Raw genomic sequence first — 16,342 nt, forward strand, 5'->3', positions numbered from 1 at the left:
ATCCTCAGTCTGACAGAAATGATAATATGTATCTTTTTCACTTGTGATTTTGGGGATATGAGCATGTCTATCAAAGCTGAAAATTAGAATAAATGACATATGGAAACAGTTCTTACTGAAGCAAAGTATAAGATGTAAGGATGGTCAGTTCAGAAACTCAGGAAATGATTAGCTAGGAAAGCATGTACAAATATACCTTATAAGGGATTCTTACTCTCACAAGAATACTGCATCCTGGGAAAATAAGGTACTTTCTTAGTTAGCGAAGACCGACCAGACCAAACAAGATTATAAAAAGGACCAAAAATAAAAGAGTTCTGTGAAATAAGACAAAAAAGATAGGGTATGAAAAACTGAATAAAACAAGGAGAAGCCCCAGAATTAGCCACTGAACATGACAGATGGGAGTTTGTAACTATTAGAAATTGCCTTAAAAGGAAGAGATTTTTTTTTTATGTAGTACATTAAACAGATAGAAAGATAATTAAGTAGAGTTAATAAACAGGATCCTCACTAATATGAAAGGATGAGACTGCGTATGTTATCTGGGGAGAGTTTCTGGCCTACGTAAATCCAGATATGTAGAGAAGATGATGCCAAGAACAAGCAGAGCCCTAATCTAATGGGATTAGGAAACAAGGACAGAATGAATTCAGCAAAAGAGAAGACTTGCTGCTAATCTATTATAAAGGTTTCTAAAATTTCCAAATCTTCCACAATAAACATTTAATACTTTCTAAAATATATTTTCATTTTTTAAAATATTCTTTCATTCACTGTATGACCAAGTTGCATTTTACATCCAAGAGAAGACTCTTGTTTCTATACGACAAAAGACAATGGATGCTGGTATTTATGGATGTGTATATATGTTCCTTATTTCCCCCTCTTTTAAAAGTCACAAAGCTTTTGTAAATCATGCTCAATACTTCATGGAAGTTACTTACAAAATAAAATAATTATCACTGGCAAACAACATTGCTGGCTTTTCCTCCGTTCTAAATAAAAACAAAACAAAGCAGCCACAACAACAACCACCAATCTCAGATGTCACTTTCCAGTATGTATTTTCTAATTATATCAAAATGCATGCTCACTGTGGAAACAATTTATAAAACAAAAAAGCACTAAAAAAACAAACAAAAAGTTACTCAATTTAATATTTGAAAGTTAGTCATGGTTTGATTTGTGTTCTCCAAGGATTTTTTTCTATTTATATACAGAATGTAAGACTTATGCAATTAGGAATAAAACCTGTAAACATCAGTTTTATATTACTGAACTGACTGAAGAAAAAAGAAGGTGACTTTTACTTTGTGAAGACACTGTTTTATCTGTAGAAATGAGGGTAGGAAATGCTTTGGCTCTGATAAACCTCTTTAGCCAAATACAGATTACAGATTACAAAGGGAAGGATGCTCATATCCTAAACAATGATTTTGTTAAAAATCTGTCCTCTAATAAACTATAATCTTGGGTGAAATGCTATAATATGTCACTTTCTGAACAATTAGGACACACACAAAAAAAATGAATTGTCTTTTCTACATAACTATATGAGAAAATTAAAATGAGCCCAATAAATAAAGCATTCAGGCTTCCTGCCAAAGGCAATGACTAGTGTTTTGAGACAATCAATATTCCAATCAACCAAATGTTAATACAATAGGAACAAAGCATGTCTATCTCCATTTGCCATACACCTGTTCTCTTTTTCCTCTACCATGTTAACCAGTGACTGAACTAATAAAGTTCTAATCTTCTCATCATCCTGTGGGTTTCCTCATGGGATTATGTAAACCATGATTTTCCTATTCTCAAAAAAAATCACATTTTGATAACTACAAGAAAAAATATGCTTCTTGTTTTGAAGCATTATTCATGTACCTTGGGGAAAAAAATCTATTTGCTGTCCTGTAGGTATCATTTCACTCTTTCTGTACAAAAGCATCAGAAATATTTGCAGAGCAAATATTATGTACAATGTGACCTTTGAAATTTGTTATAAACAAGAAGACAGAACAATGGCATAAGAAGTTTGTGAGTATAAAAACAGCCTAATTTCGGGTCTGATTTACTCACGAGGACAATCATCACATAAGACTGACTGTAGAAGTTAAAGTTATTCAGGTAAAATTTTGTACCAGAAAAGTGAAGACACCAAAAGTTATGTGCCTATCCTTGGAAAAATGTGAATAATTTGTATTACTTACATTGTTTTTTAACAGACACTAATTATCATTGAGCTAAGTGACTTAGTAAGTCCAAATAAAGAGAGTGAATAATGATAAAGAAGAGGATACAATAATTAAAGAAGAGTTCAAAATAACACAGACCTATTATGACAGAAAACACAACCTGGAAACAAATTAGGACAGATTTGTCATGTACTGTATCACTTTTCTTCAATTCAAACTTTCAATGAAATTGTGAATGTAATTATATAAAGTTCTAAAGACTCCACCCAAAAACTTTTAGAATAAATAAACTCAGTAAATTTGTAGAATATAAAATCAATACACTAAGATGTGCTTCATTTCTATGCATAAATAACAAATCGTCAGGGAAATGAAGAAATGAATTTAACTTACACTTGCATCAAAAATAATAAAATACCTAGAAGCAAATATAACCAAGGAGATGAAAGATCTATACATTGAAAAGTATAAAATATTAGCGAAAGAATCAGAGAAGACACAAATAAATGAAAGATACTCCATGCTCATGGGTTGGAAAAATATCATTAAAATGTTCATGTTATCCAAAGCAATACATAGGCTCCACACAATCCCTATGAAAATTTCAATGGCAATTTTCACAGAAATAGAACCAGCAAACTTAAAATTTGCATGGAACCACAAAATCGTGAACAGAGAAAACAGTCTCAAGGAAAAAAAAACTAGAGGCAACACTCTCCCTGATTCCAAACTATATTACAAAGATACCATAATCAAAACAGCATTGTACTGCATAAAAACAGACACATAGATCAAAAGAACAGAACAGAGCCTCAAAATAAACCCACACATATATGTTCTATTAATTCATGACAAAGGAGCCAAGAATATACAATGGGGAAAGGACAGTCTCTCTTTAAGAGATGTGCTGGGAAAACTGAACAGCCACATGCAAAGGAATCAAACTGAACCATGATCTTATAAGATACACAAAAAGATTAATAAGAAATTAATTAAATACTTAAATATAAGACCTGAAACCATAGGCTCCTAGAAGAAAACATAGGGGATAAGCTCCTTGACATTGGTTTTGGTGATGATGTATTTTGGATTTGACACAAAAAACAAAAATAAGTGGAGCTACATTAAATTAAAAACATTAAACTAAAAAACTTCTTCACAGTAAAAGAAACCATAAAAAAATGAAAAGACAATATGCTGAATAGAAGAATATATTTGCAAATCATGTATCTGACAAGGGAATAATATCCAAAATATATAAAGAACTCATACAACTCAATAGCTAGAAAACAAACTGATTTAAAAATGGGCAGAGGATCTGAACAGATATTTGTCCAAATAAGACATAGGTATGGCTAAAAGGTACATGAAAATATATTCACCATCAACAATCTTCAGAGAGATGCAAATCAAAACCAAGAGATAACACCTTACATCTGTTAGAAAGGCAGTATTGGGGCGCCTGGGTGGCTCAGTCGGTTGAGCGTCCGACTTCAGCTCAGGTCGTGATCTCACGGTCTGTGAGTTCAAGCCCCGCATCAGGCTCTGTGCTGACAGCTCGGAGCCTGGAGCCTGCCTCAGATTCTGTGTCTCCCTCTCTCCCTGCCCCTCCCCTGCTCATGCTCTGTCTCAAAAATAAATAAAAATATTAAAAAAAAAAAAAAAAGAAAGGCAGTATTAAAACCACAAACAATAACAAGTGTTGGCAAGGATTTGGAGAAAAGGGAACACTTCTGCACTGTTGGTGGGAATTTAAATGGAAAACAGTATGGAATTACCACAAAAAATTAAAAATTAAAAATAGAACTACCATATGACCCAGAAATCCCACTTCTGGGTAATTATCCAAAGAGAATAAAAGTATTAATTTGAACATATACCTCCATGTTAACAGAAGCATTATTTTCAACAGTAAAGACACAGAAACAACCTAAGTGTCATTAGAATGGATAAGAAAATGTGTGTGTGTGTGTGTGTGTGTGTGTGTGTGTATGTATAATAGAATGTAATTCAGCTATAAGAGAGTAAAATCTTGCCATATGCAACAACATGGTTGGATCTTGAGAACATTATGCTAAGTGAACTAGACCACAGGAAGATGAATACTGTATGATCTTACTTACTCGTAGAATCTAAGAAAACAGAAACAAAAACAAAAGCAAAAGCAAAAAGCCAAGCTCACAGATACAGACAATGGACTGGTGATTGCCAGAGGCAGAGGATGGTAGGTAAAATTTGTGAATGGGGTCAAAAGGTGTAAATTTCTAGTTATGAAACAAGTAAGTCATGGGATTATAATATACACTATGGTGACCATAGTTAATACTGTGCTGTGCATTTGAAAAATGTCGATCATAAAAATTATCACAACAAAGAAAAAAATGAAACTGTGTTTGGGTGATGGAAGTTAACTAAACTTACTGTGGTGATTATTTCACATATATAAAAATATTAATTAATTATGTTGTACACTGGAAACTAATATAGGTCAAATATACCTCAATAAAAAAGTGTATACAATAATAAAGGTAGTATGAGATGAGTAATTTATTAAATATAAGAGACTAAAACAAATATGAATTCATTCACTGGAGAGTAACTTTTACCATTTTAAGATGGAAAGTCTATTTTTTTTTTTTTTTTTTTTTTACCACTTGGGATAGATACAGATAATCTTTTGACAGAGACCATGAAATTAGAAAGATGGGCTAGGATATTGTAGAAATAAGAGAGGAAAGGAGGTCATCTCTGTTAAAAGGAACCCTTTTCACTGTCCTCTTGTGTAACCAAGCAAAGCCAGTCATGGAGCCATGGAAAGTGGTATGGTAAACACAGATTATGATAAAAACTACAATATTTACTACACACTTATATGTTTAAAATGGTTGAAGTGCTTTCTATTTGTTATCTCAATGATACTCCCAATAGTACTCTAGCATCAATAATGTATTTGTTTTACATGCTGGAAAACTGATCTGTCAATGTGGCAGATTGAGTTGATATAATGAAGCGTTGAGAAAAAATAGTTTAATATGTAAAAGCGTTAAAATGAAATAGATTCTCCAGGTGCTTGAGGGGAAAAAAAGGAACTTACTACCAGAATTATGAAAGCTGATTCCACGGAAACCCAAAGGATGATCCAGTTAAACTCTATGGGTTACAAACTTGCAGTTTTTAGACCATTTTCTGATATGACATTTCGACTTACCTTTTATTTAATGTTATCATTGAGGCTAGTAATGAGAGCTTAAGAATTTTTGGATCTTTTTTTTTCAGGACAGAGTTATTAACTTTAAAGTTTGAAGACAAAGATACTACCAAAAAAAAAAAAAAAAAAAAAAACCCAAACAAACAAAAACAAACAAACAAAAAAAAAACCCAAAGAAACAAAGGAAGAAAAAGAAAAGAAAATGGCAGGCCAGTATCTCTAATGAACATAGATACAAATATCCTCACAGAATTTTAGCAACCTGAATTCAACAATACATTAAAAAAATGATTCACCATGCTTAAGTAAGATTTATTCCAGGGATGCAAGGGTAGTTTAATATTTATAAATCCATCAATGTGATACATCACATTAACAAGAGGAATAATAAAAAAATTATATAATGTCAATAGATACAGAAAAAGCATTTTACAAAATACAAAATCTATTCATGATAAAAACTCTCAAAGTGGGTTTAGAGGGAACATACCTCAACACAATAAAGGCCATATATGAAAAACCCACAGCTAACATCATACTCAATGGTGGGAAACTGAAAACTTTTCCTCTAAGATCAGGAATAAGATAAGGATGTCCACTTTTGCCACTTTTATTCAACATAGTACTGGAAGTTCTAGCTGCAGCAATCAGAAAAAAAAAGAAAAGAAAAGAAAAATAAATAAATAAATAAGCATCCAAATTGATAAGAAAGAAGTAAAACTGTCACTATTGACAGATAACATGATACTATATATAAAAAATCCTCAAGTCTCCATCAAAAAAAATATTAACACTTATAATTTGGTAAAGGTTACACAAAATTAACATACAGAAGACTGTTGTGTTTCTATACACTAATAATGAAACATCAAAAAGAGAAATTAAGAAAACAATCTCATTTACAATTGCACCAAGAATAAATTTAACCAAGAAGGTGAAAAGCCCATACTCTGAAAACTACAAGATATTGTTGAAAGAATTTGAAGATGACACAAACGGAAAGATGTATCATGCTCATAGATTGGAATATTTTTAAAATGTCCACACTACCCAAGGCAGACTACAGATTCAATACAATCTCTATCAAAATAGCAATAGCATTCTTCACAGAACTAGAAAAAATAATCCTGAAATTTGTATGGAAATACAAAAGACCTCACATAACCAAAGCAATCTTGAGAAAGAAGAACAAAGCTGGAGATACACTACAAAACTAGTAATCAAAACAGTATGGTACTGGAACAAAAACATACACCTAGAACAATACAACAGGAAAAATGCTCTAAAATAAACCCACAACTATAAACGCAATCTATGACAAAGAAAGAAAGAATATACCATGGGAAAAAATAGTCTCTTGAATAAGAGATGATGGGAAAACTGGACAGCTACATGTAAAGAATGAAAACTGGACCACTTTTTTATATCATGCACACAACCAATTTAAAGACCTGAATGTGAGGGGCACCTGGGTGGCTCAGTGGGTTAAGCGTCTAAGTTTTATTTCAGGTCATGATGTCAGGGCTTGTGAGGTTCCGCACTGACAGTGAGGAGGAACCTGTTTGGGATTCTCTGTCAACCTCTCTGCCTCTCCACGCATGTACGTGTACACTCTTCCTCTTAACATAAATAAACATTAAGGGGTGCCTGAGTGGCTCAGTCGGTTAAGCATCCAACTTTGGCTCAGGTCATGGTCTCAGGGTTCGTGAGTTCAAGGCCCACGTCAGGCTCTGTGCTGAAAGCTCAAAGACTGGAGCCTGCTTCAGATTCTGTGTCTCCCTCTCTCTGCCCCTTCTCTGCTCACACTCTGTCTCTCTCTCCCTCAAAATAAATAAATGTTAAAAAATAATATTAAAAAAAAGACCTAGTAATGCATGGGTGACTCAATTGGTCATGATCTCATGGTTCATGAGTTTGAGCCATACAATGGGATCTGCGATGACAGCACAGAGCCTGCTTGGGATCCTCTCTCTCTCTTTCTCAAAAGTAAACAAACAAATTAAAAAAAAAGACCTAATTTGAGACTTGAACCCATAAGCCTCCTGAAAGAAAACACAGGCAGTATTATCTTGGACATCAACTTTAACAATATGTTTATGTATGTTTCTTGAGACAAGGGGAAAAAAAGTAAAAATAAACTATTGGGACTGCACCCAAATAAAGAGGTTTTGCACAGCAAAGGAAACCATTGACAGAACAAAAAGATGACCTACTGAGAGAAGATATTTGCAAATGATATATCCAAGCGGTTAATATCCAAAGTATATAAAGAACTTCTATAATTCAATACCAAAACCAAACGATCCAATTAAAAAAATGAGCAGAGGATCCGAATAGACATTCTTCCAAAAAAGACATACAGATGGCTAACAGACACATGAAAAGATGCCTTACGTCACCATCCATCAGGGCTAATCAAAACCATAATGTGAGATCACTTCACACCAGTCAGAATGGCTTGTATCAAAAACAAGAAATGAGTGTTGGTGTGGATGTGGAGAAAAGAGAACCCTCATGCACTATTGGTGGGAACGTAAGTTGGTGGAGCCACTGTGGAAAACAGTATGGAGGTTCCTCAAAATTTAAAAATGAAACTATTCATATGATCCAGTAATTCCACTACTGGATATTCACAAAACAAAACAAAACAAAAAAAGAAAGAAAGAAAACACTAATTTGAAAAGATATATACACTCATATTCATTACAGCATTATTACCATAGTCAAGAAATGAAAGCAACTTTAATAAATGCACAAAAGAGTGGTATACACAGACAGATATGTACACCCACACACATAAGGGATTACTTGTCCATAAAAAAGGATGAGATCTAGCCATTTGCAACAGCATGAATGGACTTATAAGACTTTGTACTAAGTGAAATAAGTCAAAGAAAGACAAATACCATATCATTTCATTCATATGTGGAATTTATTAAAATAAGCAAAGGAACAAAAGAAGAAAGAGAGGCATGGGACACCTGGGTGACTCAGTTGGTTAAGTGTCCGACTTTGGCTCAGGTCATGATCTCATGGTGTGTGGGTTCCAGCCCCATATTGGGCTCTGTGCTGACAGCTCAGAGCCTGGAGCCTGCTTCAGATTCTCTGTCTCCCTCTCTCTTTGCCCCTCCCACACTCATACTCTGTCTCTGTCTTCCAAAAATATAAAAGAGAGAGAGAGAGATGCAAACCAAGAAACCGACTCTTAACTGTAGAGAACTGACAGTTAACGGGGGTAGTGGAGGCGATGGGTTAAATAGGTGATGAGGATTAAGGAGTGCACCTGTGATGAACACCAGGTGATGCAGGGAAGTGTTGAATACTGTATTACACATCTGAAACGAATATTACACTGTAGGTTAACTGGAATTTAAAAACTTTTTAAAAAAATGATGACAATAAAAAAAAACACAAATGAACATACTAAAACAAAACCACACATCGTTTCTCTTTAAAAAATTTTTTAAATTATTTATTTATTTTTAAGAGAGGGAGAGAAACTGAGAGCAGGGGAGGAGCAGAGGGGGATAGAGTATACGAAGCAGGATCTGTGCTGACAGCAGAGAGCCCAATGTGAGGCTCAGACCCATGAGGGAGGAGACCATGACCTGAGCTGAGGTCAGAGGCTTAATTGACTGAATCACCCAGACACCCCTACCTTGTTCCTCTTAAAGAGAAGAAACTGATGATTCCAAGTGGAGGTGGGTGGGGAGATGGGTGAAATAAAGGGTATTAAGAGATACAAACTTCTGGCTATAAAATAAACTAATCACAGCAATGAAAAAAATACAGCACAAGGAATATAGTCAATATTGTAATAACATTGTATGGAAACAGATGGTGACGACACTTAATCATGGTAAACACTGACTAATGTACGGAATTGTCAAATCAATATTATACACCTGAAACTAACATAGCAATGTATGTTAATTATACTTCAATAAAAGTAATTGTAAAGTATATTTATGATACATTTAGGAAACATCTGCTATATTAAAATAAACAGTATAGATCATTTTAATTCATCTGTTGAGGAGAGGGAAAGTAAAACTCAACCTCCACAAAAGAACCTTAGAAAAACAATTAAAAAAGAGACAGTATATTTTTAAAGAGGAATAGAACTAAGCTCAAATACACTATCATAAATGTAAATTGATTGAGTTCACCTGTAAAAAGACAAATTCTTGAATTGAATTGAAACTAAGCTCTGTGAGGGGCGCTTGGGTGGCTCAGTGGGTTAAACTTGTGACTTCATTTCTGGTCATGATCTCACAGTTCATGCGTTCATAGCCCCACATCAGGCTCTGTGCTGATAGCTGAGAGGCTGGAGCCTGCTTCAGATTCTGTGTCTCACTCTCTCTCTGCCCCTTGCCTGCTCACTCTGTCTCTCTCTAATATAAATAAATAAACATTAAAAATTTTAAAAAAAGAAAATTAAGCTATGTGAGATACACATAAAACATGTTAAGACTTAAAGAATGACTAAAAAAGTTCTATCAAGGAAATACTGAATCTATCAATTTGGTATAGCTGTATTAATAGCATAGAGAAAATATTTTAAAGAAAAAACATTTAAGACATTAATAAGATTACCAACAAAGTTGAAAGAAAATTATTCAGGAATATAGAAGTCCCAAAACTTACGTACCCAACAAAAAGAGCTCATGTGGTATACCTACAAAATTATGAGCCAAACTATAAAATAGTCAATTAAATGCAAATCACTAATTTTGTATTCCATGTCCTCTGAAAATAACAATGTAGTAACAATAATAGTTCATATGGCTTGTCTTTGGGAGAATAAACACTCTAAATTGACTTAAATATTAATCATTGCATCATTTATTAAATACTTATTTTTCTCTTCCTAAGATGTCATGGATACACAAGTATATATACTGTTCTTCAATTATTTTGTAATTATTCTTTTGTGTGTATGCAATAGTTAATAAAGTCAAAATTAGTGAACTATGTAGAAAAGTAGGTTCACGGTAAATACAGAGAATAGAATATGAATCTAAATAAGAAAATAAATGAAATAGAAAAAAAAAAAACAATATGGAGTCAACAAAACAAACACCAGAGAAATCTCTTGCAGTATTGATTTAAAAAGAGAGAAAATACAAATAAGGTGAAAATGGCATAATCTTTTTTTTTTTTTATGTTTGTTTATTTTTTAGACAGATTGTGTGAGCAGGGGAGGGGCAGAGAGAAGGGTACAGAGGATCTAAATTGGGCCGTGTGTTGACAGCAGAGAGCCCGGATGTGGGGCTCAAACTCACATCACCATGAGATGATGACCTGAGCTAAAGTCGGACACTCAACCGACTGAGCCACCCAGGCACCCCAGCACAAGTTTTATGTCATACAATTATATGAACAATTTGATGGAATTTGAAATTTTAGGTGATAAAAAAAGGACAACTTTCTGGAAAAAATATAAATGGTCAAAACTGAATCAAGAACAAATGTTTAAAGAACATGGATGGAACTACTACATTAAATTGATTCAGTAGTCAAATATCCATTCTCAAAAAAATTACACAATGGTTTTAGAGGCAAGTTTGTCCATCTTTCAAGGCATAGCAACACGTACTGTGCACAAACTATTCAAGAGAAGTAAGAAAAGAGACAGCTTCCCAACTTATTTTACAAAGCTAGGTTACTGACGCCAAAATCGCTTAAAGACACAGTAAACCACAGGGCATTTTACTTATAAACACAGATGAAAAATCTTACGTAACTAGCAAATATAAGAAAGTCAAGGCCAAGAAAGTTTCAGTAACTTGCCCATGTTCCTACAACTAGTAAATAGTGGAGCTCTATCTCTCTCAAACCAAAGACTGTGCTCTTGAAGGAGAGACGCAGGACCAATAACAAGACTTGCAAACAAGAGAACACCTTTAAATTTGTGATTACCATGGATTTCCATATCAGTACACCCTGGAATCTGACCTGCAGCTGCAGAGGTTACAGGGAGGCATGGGACAAACCATATACTCTAGAGACCTCATTGCGACTCCTCTTCCCTCTCTGCCACCTGCTCTGGCTGGCAAGACAATGTTTTCTTTTAATTCTCACAAACTGTGGAGAGTAAGTATTATTTTAAGTATTTTATTTTACAAACGAGGTAAGTATTATTTTAAGTATTTTATTTTACAAACGAGGTGAACACATCTTAGGGAGGCAAAAAGTACTGAAAAGAAATGAGTTCACAAAGATAATAGAGGTAGAGCTGAAATTCAAATTCAGACCCCTGTCACTTCAGTTCTCAATTATCTGGTTTGAAATTGTTCCTGTCCCGAGTCAGTGTACCTGGGCATAGTGTGAGCCTGCAGCTTCCTGACTGAACCTCAGGCACCACACAGGTATTCTGGCCTGCTTCCTGCTTCTATGTCATCTTTCCAGTATTATGCTAAAAATAGGCCCCAGATCTGATCTAATTATTCCCATACCTAGTTCTTATAAGTCCCTTTCATTGGGCATGGATCTTGTCATTGAAAGGAGCTCCACTCACCTAGATAAACCAAACTTCATGAGAATTAACACTTCTGGAAGCAAGCCAATAGACCAGCCCCCAAACCATAGTTAGATGTGAATACCTGGGACAGAATAAAGAGGGTTCTAGAATCCCTTCCAGGCTTGGTGATTTGCATCCCTCACCCTATTCGAGTGTCCCATAACCCTCATCACACACTGTCAATTTAAATACTCCCACCTGTTAAGAAGCTTTCACTACAACCTGTAGCAATAGTGGGAGCAAAACATGGTATCTCAGCTCCCTTCTCACTGTATTATAAACCTCATGATGGCAGGGAGTTTTAGTAGAGTTATTCACTATCATATTTCAGAATCTGCAACAATGCCTGACACATAATAGACACTCAAATCAGTGATTTATTGAATGGTTTTAATTTGATTCCCCACTGTTGGGGCCACACCCAGGAAACTAAGTCTGTGAAAACAAGCACAAAGCAGAACACTACAGCATCAGGAATACTACTGTTGTGATACAGGGATACTAGAGTGTTACCCCTTCTTGTGTTATTAGGTCAGATCGAAATGTTCAGAAACTATGGTCCTTAAGGGCTTTTTAGACTGTGATTTCCAATCAGCCCCAATAGGTCTCTGTGGGCAAGATGGAAATGGTGATAGATGGGGGCACCTGGCATTGCTTTACCCACTGCTCACAGGGAGACCACAGAGGTGGTGCTGGCTGACCCACTGTCATCTCACATCAAACTTGAGAGCCCTTTCATGCTTTGGAAGAGATGACTGAACTTTTTACCATGTATCTCTTTAATTAAAATGGATGTGCTACCATGTGATATTTTCCACATGGCAAAGCCATTTTCCTTTATGTAAAGGACACACATTTCATGCTTTCACATTAAAGGTGCCTAGGAAGGTTTTCAACACCCAAAAGTGGGAATTATTTGCTTCAGCATTTATGTTAGTTGCCGATGTAATGACTTAATGTGACAGCTTGTCTAGAGTGACATTTAATATGCCTGTTGTGCACAAGTCATATTTCATTTACTTTTTGAGATATGGGCCCCAGGGAAATGGGCTTTATGAATTTCATGGAGAGCTGATGAACTCTATTCATCCACCCAACACCCACACAGAAAAGTCTTTTACATAGGTTTTCTGAAACTAAAGAAATAAATGTATGTTTAAGTGGATGAGAAGATCAATAACTAATTTAACCATAAAGTGAAGGTGTGCTCCCTATCCAGGGCCGCAGAGGATGTAATAGCATTCTTCTCATTTCTATCGTTTTCCTATTAACTTTTCATACGAATGAATATTTGTGGTTCAGACCAAATACCATATGTACAAAAAAGAAACAGTGTAGGAGTTTAATGATAAAAACGCTCAACCTTGCTTAATCCCTCAAAAGCCCAAGACTAGACACTTCAAGTTTCAGCAAGCAATATGGTGCATTTTCATGTACCAGAGGATGTTTAATTTCATTTGTATCCAAACTACACTCAAATATTACATGTCATCATAAATCTAATAGATAAGAATAAGATCCTTGGAAAATCAGCCACATTTTTTTTAATACTTTGGCACAAGAGAAAATGTTTTTTATTTACTGTAGCACCCAAATATTCAAATGGACGTTTTTTGGTTTTTGTTTTTGTTTTGGTTTTTTTTCTGATATGTACTAGGCTGGGGAGAGTTTGGGATAGAGATCTAGTAAAGGTTGGCTTCTGGGTGGAAGATGACAGTGACAAGAAGAAGAAACTGTGAAATATACATATAAATAATGGTGTTAAATGCCAAGTCTATAGAGATTTAAAACAAGTATTATCAGTGGCAAATTTTTTCTTCTATAGGAATGACAAAGTCCTTTACATTCTATAGGACTATAGGAGTGTCACTCCTATAGAATGTACTAGTTCACCTAAGGGAGGACATATAAATTGTCTCTAGTAAAAACCCAATAGACTGGCTGGACAGGAAGGAGTTACCACAGCACAACATCCACTCCACGTTAAAATCGCCTAAAATTTTTTTTAAATCCCTTTCGACCCAAGCCACATCTGAAGCCAATTAAATCAGAACCACTGGGAGCTAGACCCAGGCATGTGCATGGTTTAAAGCTACCACAGGTGACTCTAATGAGCCAAATTTAAGAATTCCTGACCTAGATATTGGAGTATACTTGTATTTTCTAACCAGTTGGTTCTTTCATACAACAAGAATTTACAAAGTATATACCTCATGTCAGATAATGTACTAAGCAATAGGGGTGAAAGTATTTAACAAGAGCAAAAAAACAGGACACAATGCTACCCTCAAGAAAGCAGTCTAAAAGCAAAGGTTTATGCAAAATAATAAAGTTAATTGCTTATAAAAATAATAAAACCAGCAGCTTGCATTTATGTTTTACTATACTCTAAGCAGTGCCAAGTGTTAAAAATGTATCCACTCCTTTAATAATTTGTCTTATTACCTCACTATACAGATGAGAGAAATCGACTCAGAGAAGTTAGATAAAATGCCAGGTGTAACAATGCTAATTTACAGGTACAGATGGGACTCACCCCAAGCAACCTTCACTTTTGCTATACTACAGTATGGAGGTTGTGATTAAATGCTAGAAAAAGCTCAAAGGAGGAAGCTGAAAATTCAGCCACAAGGGGAGAAAAATGTTTGGGACAGCCTCAGAAGGGAGGCAAAATTTGAATCATATAAAAATGTAGCAGGATTTTTCTCAAGGGGAGAATTACAGGTAAAATGCATTAGGACGGAATAACATTTGTAAAGACGGAGAGGCGCATGCATGTTTGATCAACAGAGGATAATCTGTATGATAATGAAGTTGAGGTCTGGATGAAATTTGTTTAGGGTCAGACTTTCCCCATGTTGCCAGTTATTTCTGGAATTTTGGAATCAACATTACAACTGAGTGGCTTGATCAGAATTGCCTTCCCCTGGACTATATCAATACATAGCAATCGACTCTGCACCTACCAGTTCCTCATTGTTTAGAGATGTCCTAATGACCATAGCCAGGGAGAGTCCAGATTTCCGGGCAGCCAGAGTCTAAAATAAACAGAATTTAGGAGTTATTGGCACATGAGGTGGATGCTAAGTACATATTGTTCAACAACATGTGAAAATGTAAGAATATAACCTATCACTGTTCATGTTTTAGTCAATAGGCACCTGCCATTTTCAGTAGTCAGCTAGTTCATCCAGAATGTGAAATCATGGAACATTAAAGCTGATACAATCCCCTTATATAATCAGACCCAACCCTTACATTTAACTGATGAGAAAACTGAGGTCCAGCAAGGCAGACTGATCAGCCCCAGGTATCCATGTTAGCAAGAGACTTCTCTAACTTTGTTTTTCCTCAAGGTGATCATGATCACATTTCTTCATAAAACATGGCCACTGGTGCAGAGCTAGATGATCTGTGTGACGGCCCCAAATCACAGGTGTTAGATGATCCTTGAGTTGTTCACAGTTCCCTGGAATATTCTTTCATATCTAAGCAGTATATTTTTCCTAAGTGTTCATTTTATCAGGTGAGAACCATTATACCCAGATTGGTTTTCTTAACTCAATGTTGGTAACATAAGTAATTTTAAATAAAAGTCAAGTCCCTTTTGTTTCCCTACCATAAAACAGAACCATTATATCTCCTACCTGAAATGTGTGTGATATAATACACTCAGCAGAACTGTAGAGAACTTTGGAAACCCGAAGTTTTAGATGGGAATGTTTAATATGTTATCTCATTAGGAACAAAGGGAAGTTACAATGGGATTTTGCACCTGGTCTTAAATCTATCACCTTGGAGCTACAAAGCCATAAACTCAGATAAAAGTTTAGCAATCCTCAGTGAGGAAGTCACTATCCATCCATCACCACCCCTTCTGTGTAAACCTATAGAGAGATTACGTCCAAGGAATTAGCCAAGATGATCTTCCATTTCTGACAACTATTGTCTCTAAAATTATGTTTGCATTCTATTTTAGTCTGTATTCGTATCTGTTGTGTATATAATTTTGTGTATCTTTCAGAATAGAACTAGATGTTAAATTCTTGCAGAACCCAAATTTCTCAGTCTTCTGTCTCTTCTTATTTCCCCATCTTGCCCTCTTTTATCCCATGAGTAAGTGCAACGTACATTCAGAAATATAGAAAATATTAAATTGAAAATCACTTACCATGGCCTGAAGATCCCAAGTGTCAGAGGAAACAAAGTGTAAATAATTAGACATAAGAAAGGTGAGAAAAGAGTATAATGATGTTAAATAAACTGAACACTTTAAAATAATATCCACACTACAATGGCAGAAATCTGGGCTACAGAGACACAGTAGAAGATCTTTCCAATCAAGATTTTATCTTTCCTAATTTCAAACACAAGTGATGGTTTTCAGATGAAGGTTTTCATAGCAAAATTAAA

General features: G+C 35.0%; 1 protein-coding gene across 3 annotated transcripts in view; it reads right to left on the minus strand.

The window, feature by feature from the left end:
• The window catches only part of UNC13C (unc-13 homolog C), a 612,857-nt gene that overhangs the window by 353,773 nt on the left and 242,742 nt on the right, over positions 1 to 16,342 (minus strand). For all 3 annotated transcript variants that reach the window (XM_060618476.3, XM_060618475.3, XM_060618477.3), the window contains exon 10: positions 14,896 to 14,967. In XM_060618476.3, coding sequence (XP_060474459.1) covers positions 14,896 to 14,967 — 72 coding nt within the window. The remainder of the gene's footprint in view (positions 1 to 14,895; positions 14,968 to 16,342) is intronic.

This window comes from Panthera onca, chromosome B3 (assembly GCF_046562875.1).
Source record: "Panthera onca isolate mPanOnc1 chromosome B3, mPanOnc1 haplotype 2, whole genome shotgun sequence".
Classification (NCBI taxonomy): Eukaryota; Metazoa; Chordata; class Mammalia; order Carnivora; family Felidae; genus Panthera; species Panthera onca.